Source organism: Echiichthys vipera, assembly GCF_963691815.1.
Source record: "Echiichthys vipera genome assembly, chromosome: 23".
NCBI lineage: Eukaryota > Metazoa > Chordata > Actinopteri > Perciformes > Trachinidae > Echiichthys > Echiichthys vipera.
In genome coordinates, this window is record NC_139848.1 from 508,562 (window position 1) to 518,478 (window position 9,917).

Below are 9,917 nucleotides of genomic sequence, written 5' to 3' on the forward strand. Positions count from 1 at the left end.
TAATATTTTATTTAATGTATTTTTAGTGACATTTATATTTAATTTTTATCTTCACAATGTTTTAATTTAATGTTGATTTTTTAAATCATATTATTTTTATTTAATGTTTTTTCTTTTAACTCAACAGAAACTTTAATAAAGTTATAAAAATACAAAAAAAGTTAAATATTTATAAATGTGTTTATATTTTATTTAGTTTCTTGTATTTCATTTTACATTTTACTTTAAATTAAACCTTTTTGTTTATTAAACCTTTAAATTTTATATAAATGAATAAAAAGTAATATTGAAGCTTATTAAAATGTTAAATATTTCTACTCGTGTATATATTTTATTTTATTTCCTGTAATTAATTATGTATTTATTCAGTTTTATGCGACTTATTTATAATTAATTAACTTTATTTTTTCTTTTTACCTTTTAATAAAAAGCCAATAAACAAATGATAAACAGTAAATATGTAAAAACAAAAGTTAATGTAGAAATAAATAAAACATCACATGATATAATTTAATTTATAAATATATAATAATAAAATGTAAATATAAGGAATAACACTAATATCTGTAAAAATGTCGGAATTAATTTGTCATAAATAAAAAATAAATTAAATATTTGGTTCCACGAAAAAACATCAGAGTGTGACGTCATCTCTTCTCCCGCTGCGACGTGGCTCCAGTGCGCATGCGCGCTGCGACATGAGTCTCGTCATGTTTTATTTTAAATAATAATAATAAATATAAACTAAGTTAACTTTGATGTTTATTATGAATTATTAATAAAGATTTGACCCGTCACAGTTTGAATGAGGCCGCCGTGCTTTTATTTTGACAGGTCAGAGCGGAAACACTGTGAAGAGAGAAAATATGTTTATTTGTCTCAGGGGACCAGCTCCAGCCTCTGATCCTGGATCAGGTCTCAGGGGCAGCAGCTCCAGCCACTGATCCTGGATCAGGTCTCAGGGGCAGCAGCTCCAGCCTCTGATCCTGGATCAGGTCTCAGGGGCAGCAGCTCCAGCCACTGATCCTGGATCAGGTCTCAGGGGCAGCAGCTCCAGCCTCTGATCCTGGATCAGGTCTCAGGGGCAGCAGCTCCAGCCTCTGATCCTGGATCAGGTCTCAGGGGCAGCAGCTCCAGCCTCTGATCCTGGATCAGGTCTCAGGGGCAGCAGCTCCAGCCTCTGGTCCTGGATCAGGTCTCAGGGGCAGCAGCTCCAGCCTCTGGTCCTGGATCAGGTCTCAGGGGCAGCAGCTCCAGCCTCTGGTCCTGGATCAGGTCTCAGGGGCAGCAGCTCCAGCCTCTGATCCTGGATCAGGTCTCAGGGGCAGCAGCTCCAGCCTCTGGTCCTGGATCAGGTCTCAGGGGCAGCAGCTCCAGCCTCTGATCCTGGATCAGGTCTCAGGGGCAGCAGCTCCAGCCTCTGATCCTGGATCAGGTCTCAGGGGCAGCAGCTCCAGCCTCTGGTCCTGGATCAGGTCTCAGGGGCAGCAGCTCCAGCCTCTGGTCCTGGATCAGGTCTCAGGAGCAGCAGCTCCAGCCTCTGATCCTGGATCAGGTCTCAGGGGCAGCAGCTCCAGCCTCTGATCCTGGATCAGGTCTCAGGGGCAGCAGCTCCAGCCTCTGATCCTGGATCAGGTCTCAGGGGCAGCAGCTCCAGCCTCTGATCCTGGATCAGGTCTCAGGGGCAGCAGCTCCAGCCTCTGGTCCTGGATCAGGTCTCAGGGGCAGCAGCTCCAGCCTCTGATCCTGGATCAGGTCTCAGGGGCAGCAGCTCCAGCCTCTGATCCTGGATCAGGTCTCAGGGGCAGCAGCTCCAGCCTCTGATCCTGGATCAGGTCTCAGGGGCAGCAGCTCCAGCAGGGACCCCAAACTTCCCTTTCCCGGGCCTCATTAACCAGCTCTAACTGGGGGATCCTGAGGCGTTCCCAGGCCAGTGTGGAGATCTAATCTCTCCACCTGGTCCTGGGTCTTCCCCGAGGCCTCCTCCCAGCTGGACGTGCCTGGAACACCTCCCTAGGGAGGCGCCCAGGGTTCATCCAGACCAGGTGATCCTGAACCACCTCAACTGGCTCCTTTGTATTTCGTTAAAAAAGTTTCTTCAAAAATAAAATAAATAAAGAACTAAAGCAGTTTTCCTTCAGCTCCTTTAATCAGAATAAATTAAACTATAATCATAATAATAATAATAATATGATGTGATGACCGTTCAGCCCATGAGCGACAGCACGCCGTCACAGAGGGCGCTCAGCCTGCTCTGGCGCTCGCCGCTCTCGGCCCGCAGCAGCATCTGGACGCCGGCGGCGGCTCTCTGAGGACAGAAGCGTTCCCCCTGCAGCACGCCGCTCAGCTCGCCGCTCAGCCGGGGGGGCAGCCAGTCCTCGGGGACGTCCAGCTCGCAGCTCTGGATCACGCCGCTCTTCACCTCCAGCTGCACCCGGGCGCCGCGGCGAGCGTCCGGCAGCCCCAGAGTCGTGCTGATGCTGAACTTTGGCGTCTTCCCGAAGGTCCAGTCCCACCCCCGCAGCTCCGCCGCCGCCCCGCCCACACCGGGGAACAGACGCTCATCAGACGGGTCGACCGGCGTGGACACGGCGCTGAAGCCGAACTCTGCAACAAGAATGGAGACTTATGTTAACGTTCATTTACTTTTATCATTTCAGTTAATTTAATATGATTTAATATAATTTAATTTGGTTAATTTCATTTAATTTTATAATAAAGGACAATAACATATAAATAAACATAAATATGATTAAAGATAATTAAATATAAATAAATCTGATTAAATATAACTTTCCACCTGCGTTGTATAAATAAATATAAACAAACATAAATAAATATGATATATAAATACAATATAAACCCACCCTGGTTGTAGCGTTGCACCAGAGCGTGCAGAAGCTCCTCCCACTGCAGCGAGGGGGCGTGGTCCTGCAGGTTGGTAACAGGCGAGGGCACGCTGGGCGTGGCTCCGCTGAGGACGCGGGGCACGAGGGGCGGAGCACGGCAGCGAGCGCCGAGCGGTCGGTGGAGTGAAGCAGCGTGCAGTGATGGTACGAGGACTTCCTGCTCAGCTGGACGCACTTCCTGTCCACGACGACAGCAACAACAACATTAATTACATTTATTCACTTATTTGTGTAAATGTGTCTCCTGCAGCAGTGCACTCTGGGAGTCGTAGTCTGAACTGTGTCTCCTGCAGCAGTGCACTCTGGGAGTCGTAGTCTGAACTGTGTCTCCTGCAGCAGTGCACTCTGGGAGTCGTAGTCGGAACTGTGTCTCCTGCAGCAGTGCACTCTGGGAGTCGTAGTCTGAACTCTCCTGCAGCAGTGCACTCTGGGAGTCGTAGTCTGAACTGTGTCTCCTGCAGCAGTGCACTCTGGGAGGCGTAGTCTGAACTGTGTCTCCTGCAGCAGTGCACTCTGGGAGTCGTAGTCTGAACTGTGTCTCCTGCAGCAGTGCACTCTGGGAGTCGTAGTCTGAACTGTGTCTCCTGCAGCAGTGCACTCTGGGAGTCGTAGTCTGAACTGTGTCTCCTGCAGCAGTGCACTCTGGGAGGCGTAGTCTGAACTGTGTCTCCTGCAGCAGTGCACTCTGGGAGGCGTAGTCTGAACTGTGTCTCCTGCAACAGTGCACTCTGGGAGTCGTAGTCTGAACTGTGTCTCCTGCAGCAGTGCACTCTGGGAGGCGTAGTCTGAACTCTCTCCTGCAGCAGTGCACTCTGGGAGTCGTAGTCTGAACTGTGTCTCCTGCAGCAGTGCACTCTGGGAGTCGTAGTCTGAATGTCTCTCCTGCAGCAGTGCACTCTGGGAGTCGTAGTCTGAATGTCTCTCCTGCAGCAGTGCACTCTGGGAGTCGTAGTCTGAATGTCTCTCCTGCAGCAGTGCACTCTGGGAGTCGTAGTCTCCCCGCCCTTGTGGCTCCGCCCACCTGAGATCTTGAGGCGCCCGTTGAGCAGGATGTCGAGGCGCGGCGTGGCGTGGACGTCCAGCTGTGGCCGGAGCGTCCTCAGGGCGTCCGTGACCACCTTCAGGTTCCGTTGGCGGTTGTACGCCGTCTTCGTGGTGAAGAACGTCAGGTTCAGGTTCCCGAGGTCGTGGAACACGGTGCCGCCGCCGCTCCGCCTGCGCGCCAGAGGGACGCCTGCGCTCCTCATGGCGGCCAGGTTGCACTCGGCCCACGGGTTCTGGTGGCGCCCGATGACCACGGCGGGCCGGTTCCTCCACAGCAGCAGGACGCCGCGGCGAAGCTGCAGGTCCACGTTGGCGTCGATCCATTCCTCCAGGGCCAGGTTCTGGAACACGTCTGTGGAGCGGGACAGCAGCACCAGAGGCCCCGCCCCCAGAGGCCCCGCCCCCAGCGCGGCGGCGGGGGCGGAGCTACAACAGCCGCGGACGCACTTCCTGATGTGTGACATCATCATCTTCAAACTCGACCTCAACGCCACATGACGACAAATCTACAACAATGAGAATATTCAGAATTATGTTAATAAATAATATTAAAACAACAATTATTATTATTTAGAAATAATAATTATAAACATAATAATTAATATTAAATTACAATTAATAATGAATTAAATCAATTCAACATAAGAAATTAAAATAGAAAAATCATAATAATTATTATTAAATATTAACAAATAAATAATAATAATAAAAAAATTATAATAAAAATATATTTAAAAAATTATTAAATAACGACAACAATATTAATGACAATAATAAGATGAACAATGCAAAATAAAAATTATGATTTAATAAATATACGATTATAATAATATAATTATTATTAAATGAATAATAAAAATGAATGATATTAATTTAAATGACATAATAATCATATCTCTTATGATTACTATAATAATAATAAAGATATATGATAGTAACATATATATGAAAACAATAATAACATTACCACTAATAATAATAATAACAATAATAATGATAATATTCATAATCTAATTTTAATGAAATGAAAACAGGATAAAACTATTTTGTTTTCGTGAAATATTTTTCTATATTTTATTAAACTTTAGTTTTTAAATCGAAGTTTGTTTAGAAATATTTAAATGAATAAAAATGTCAGAATAAAAAAATTAAATATAAAATATAAACTAAAATAATCTATAAATAAAAGCTTCAATGAATAAAAATAAATCAGAGAACAAAAGATAAATTATAAAAATGAAGTTTCATTAATAAACAACATGAAAGTGTTTTAGTTTAATGTGTTTTTAAATAAATATTAAATATTAATCTGTAAAGTAACGGAAGTAGACTTTTACCTGTGGCGGGAAAAAGCCGCTGGAGTAAGAATTAAAAACGAATTAAATTATTATTTTAATATAAAGAAATTTAAAAATACAGACTCTTTGTTTCCTGTTGTCGACAAAGTTAAATTATGTTTAAAAATAAAAGATTAATGTAAGAAGTATAAACTCAGCTCTGCGCGTGCTGTTTCTCCTCGCGCTCACCTCAACGGAGCAGCTGAGAGCCACTTCCGCTAAGGAACTTCACAATAAGAGCAGCGGGATTCGCAACAACGCAAAAACGCTGCTGATACTGAGTCTGTGCTTTTATTCTGAAGGGTCAGACACGGTAACGTCTCTGACCTCAGTGCCGCTCTGTGAAGGAACCGGGTTCTGCTGCGACCTGAGGAGAAAGGTTCCGCCCACATTTTAATTCAATAATAATAAAAGAATAATAATAATAAGATATTATTATATGTTATATATTATAATAAAAGAATAATAATAATAATAATAATAATAATAAATAATACATTATTATTATATATTAATATATTATAAAATAATAATAATAATAAAAATCTGACCACATCCTGACACACACACACACACACACACACACACAGACACACAGACACACACACACACAGACACACACACACACAGACACACACACACACACGTCACAGTTGATCACATGTGTGTTTAATAACCCTAACGTTTGAAAAACAGATGTGTGCAGATGTGAACACTAGACTTGTGTCTCCTCCATGTTTGATGTTTTTGTGTGTGTGTGTGTGTGTCTGTGTGTGTGTGTGTGTGTGTGTGTGTCTGTGTGTTTCACCTGAGAAGAGTCTGAGCAGCCTCTGGGTCTGAACCTGACGACTGACACAGGAACAAATATTTATTTACACGACGACAAGAGACGCTGCAGGGCTGAGACCTGAGACCTGATCCAGGATCAGAGTGTGGAGCTGCTGCCCCTGAGACCTGATCCAGGATCAGAGGCTGGAGCTGGTCCCCTGAGACCTGATCCAGGACCAGAGGCTGGAGCTGCTGCCCCTGAGACCTGATCCAGGACCAGAGGCTGGAGCTGCTGCCCCTGAGACCTGATCCAGGATCAGAGGCTGGAGCTGCTGCCCCTGAGACCTGATCCAGGACCAGAGGCTGGAGCTGCTGCCCCTGAGACCTGATCCAGGATCAGAGGCTGGAGCTGCTGCCCCTGAGACCTGATCCAGGATCAGAGGCTGGAGCTGCTGCCCCTGAGACCTGATCCAGGATCAGAGGCTGGAGCTGCTGCCCCTGAGACCTGATCCAGGATCAGAGGCTGGAGCTGCTGCCCCTGAGACCTGATCCAGGACCAGAGGCTGGAGCTGCTGCCCCTGAGACCTGATCCAGGATCAGAGGCTGGAGCTGGTCCCCTGAGACCTGATCCAGGATCAGAGACTGGAGCTGCTGCCCCTGAGACCTGATCCAGGATCAGAGGCTGGAGCTGCTGCCCCTGAGACCTGATCCAGGACCAGAGGCTGGAGCTGGTCCCCTGAGACCTGATCCAGGATCAGAGACTGGAGCTGCTGCCCCTGAGACCTGATCCAGGACCAGAGGCTGGAGCTGCTGCCCCTGAGACCTGATCCAGGATCAGAGGCTGGAGCTGCTGCCCCTGAGACCTGATCCAGGATCAGAGGCTGGAGCTGCTGCCCCTGAGACCTGATCCAGGATCAGAGGCTGGAGCTGCTGCTCCTGAGACCTGATCCAGGACCAGAGGCTGGAGCTGCTGCCCCAGAGACCTGATCCAGGACCAGAGGCTGGAGCTGCTGCCCCTGAGACCTGATCCAGGATCAGAGGCTGGAGCTGCTGCCCCTGAGACCTGATCCAGGACCAGAGGCTGAAGATGAGGGATCACCACAAAAAGATGCCAAAGAAGAAGAAGAAGAAGAGCCCATTTGAATAAAAACTGTTATGTGTGTGTGTGTGTGTGTGTGTGTGTGTGTGTGTGTGTGTGTGTGTGTGTGTGTGTGTGTGTGTGTGTGTGTGTGAGTGTGTGTGCGTGTGTGAGTGTGTGTGTGTGTGTGTGTGTGTGTGTGTAAAGGCGACGGGTTCTTCAGGTCGTCTGTTTGTAAAGAACAAACGTTCACATTTTTCTTTAATCCTCTTTTCCTGTTTCTGCGCCGGGTCTCTCTCTCTCTCTCTCTGTCTCTCTCTCTCTCTCTCTCTCTCTCTCTCTCTCTCTCTGTCTCTCTCTCTCTCTCTCTCTCTCTCTCTCTCTGTCTCTCTCTCTCTCTCTCTCTCTCTCTCTCTCTCTCTCTCTCTCTCTCTCTCTCTCTATCTCTCTCTCTCTCTCTCTCTCTCTCTCTCTCTCTCTCTCTCTCTCTCTCTCTCTCTCTCTCTCTCTCTCTCTCTCTCTCTCTCCCTCTCTCTCTCTCAGACTCCTCCTCGCTCCAAAGGTCGTCCCGTCGTCTAAACACGAGTACACAGGTCGACCATGGGAGCCCAGGACCAGGACCAGGACCAGGACCAGCACCAGGACCAGGACCAGGCCCAGGCCCAGGCCCAGGCCCAGGGCCCCCCTGAAGTCCTCCAAGGAGGTGTTCTTCTGCGTGCTGCCGGACCGTTACCAGCCCCTGGAGGAGGACGAGACGCCAGAGGAGAGGAAGAGGAGGAAGGAGGAGAAGAAGAGGAGGAGGAAGAAGAGGAACAAGGGCTACAGGAAGGTGAGATTATTATTATTATTACATATGGAGTCAAGTTAGACCTGGGGGGGCTCACCTCCACACACAGTCTGGATCTGGACCCGTGCTCCTGGATAGGGGCTGGACCCTGGTCTTCTCTGGAGGGGCCCAGGGTGTGAGGGGCCGGGCGGGTGTGGGGAGACTCTCTAACCCCCGGCTGAGCGCCGCGGTGTTGGAGTTGACCCCGGTGGACCAGAGGGTGGCCTCCTTACGCCTGCGGGTGGGGGGGGGGGGGGACTCTGACTGTTGTTGGTGCAGATGCAGCGAACAGCAGTTCAGAGTCTGGGGCCTTCTTGGAGACCCTGAATGGAGTCCTGCATGGGGCTCCAGTAGGGGACTCCAGAGTCCTGCTGGGAGACTTCAACGCCCACGTGGGCAACGATGGAGACACCTGGAGAGGCTGATTGGGAGGAACGGCCTCCCTGATCTAAACCCCAGCGTCTGGTGTTAGACTTGTGTGCTGGTCCTGGATCCTCTTTAACAAACACCATGTTGGAACAGAAGGAGGCTCAGAAGTGGACCTGGTTCCAGAGCACACTAGGCCAAAGGTCCAGGATCCAGTCTGTGATGCTCTCATCTGATCTGAGGCCGGAGAAGAGATGAGAAAATATGAATAACTGTAATAACCTGTGTGTGTGTCTGTGTGTGTGTCCCTGTGTGTGTGGGTGTGTGTGTGTGTGTGTCCCTGTGTGTGTGTGTCTGACCCTGTGTGTGTGTGTGTGTGTCTCTGTGTGTGTGTCCCTGTGTGTGTGTGTCCCTGTGTGTGTGTCCCTGTGTGTGTGAGTGTGTGTCTGTGTGTGTGTCCCTGTGTGTGTGTGTGTGTGTGTCTGTGTGTGTGTGTGTGTGTGTGTGTGTGTGTGTGTGTGTGTCTCTGTGTGTGTGTGTCCCTGTGTGTTTGTCCCTGTGTGTGTGTCTCTGTGTGTGTGTGTGTGTGTGTCCGTGTGTGTGTGTGTGTGTGTGTGTGTGTGTGTGTCCCTGTGTGTGTGTGTGTGTGTCCGTGTGTGTGTGTGTGTGTGTGTGTGTGTGTGTGTGTGTCAGAACGTGGGCAGGGCTCTGCGGCTCAGCTGGCGTTGTCTGATGCTCGGTCTGCAGAACATGGCGTCCACCTGCTCCACGCCCGTCTCTGCCATGACCACCGCCGTGGTGCTGGAGGGCCGCAAAGCATGATGGGACGTTTCCGTCCACACACACTTTCCTCTCATTATTATTATTATTATTATTATTATTATAAGTTTCTTTCCTGTTTGTTATGATTTTAATATTTTCAATGATTCTGCTTCTGTGGAATAAAAGTCCTTTAAACCAACGTCCTGTCTGAGCTTTTTACACTTTATTATTATTATTATTATTATTATTATTATTATCTGTTCTTTATCACAGTAACGTCACCCAGCAGGTTTTAAATAAAGTTTTTACACTTTCAGATCAAAGGTTACATGTTTTAACTTGTTTTTAATGTTTTAAATATTAAGTGTTTTAAACATTACATCATAATATTTTCACTATAAAGTTCTGATATTCTGTTAATAAAGTTTTAATATTTTCAGAATAAAGTGACACTTTCTGAATTAAGTAAAAATATTTTATTTCTTTTCAAAATAAATTGTAGTATTTTTAAATGAAGTAGTATCTTTTTTTAAATAAAACTAATATTTATTTACTGTATTTTTATGGTTATATTTTAAAAAAATAACTGTATTTTTATTGTCATTGTTTACAGAATAAAACTGTATTTAATTAAAAATAAACCTGTAATATTTTCAGCATAAAACTGTATTTTTATGAATAAAATTGTACTTTTTACTGTTATTTTTTAAAGAATTAAACTGTAATATTTTTAAAGAATAAACCTGTAATATTTTAAGATTATATTTTCAGAGTTAAACTGTATTTTTAAAGAATAAACCTGTATTTTTAGGAATAAAATTGTATTT

The 9,917-nt window shown here is 46.2% G+C and overlaps 2 protein-coding genes across 2 annotated transcripts; one reads left to right on the top strand and one right to left on the bottom strand.

Annotated features, from left to right (window-relative positions):
- Positions 1-2,206: 2,206 nt before the first annotated feature.
- On the bottom strand, positions 2,207-5,422 carry lipt1 (lipoyltransferase 1; the record flags this gene model as incomplete). Its single annotated transcript, XM_083938107.1, is given in 5 exon segments — positions 2,207-2,607; positions 2,868-2,984; positions 2,987-3,074; positions 3,890-4,459; positions 5,291-5,422. Coding segments are annotated over 4 exon segments (1,140 nt in total). The 5' UTR covers positions 4,424-4,459; positions 5,291-5,422.
- Positions 4,882-9,150, top strand: LOC310964703 (required for drug-induced death protein 1-like; the record flags this gene model as incomplete). Its single annotated transcript, XM_083937958.1, has 3 exons — positions 4,882-4,887; positions 7,699-7,926; positions 9,022-9,150. The coding sequence occupies 3 exons, from the start codon at positions 4,882-4,884 to the stop codon at positions 9,148-9,150; spliced, it is 363 nt and encodes a 120-aa protein (XP_083794084.1).
- Between the last annotated feature and the right edge of the window lie 767 nt (positions 9,151-9,917).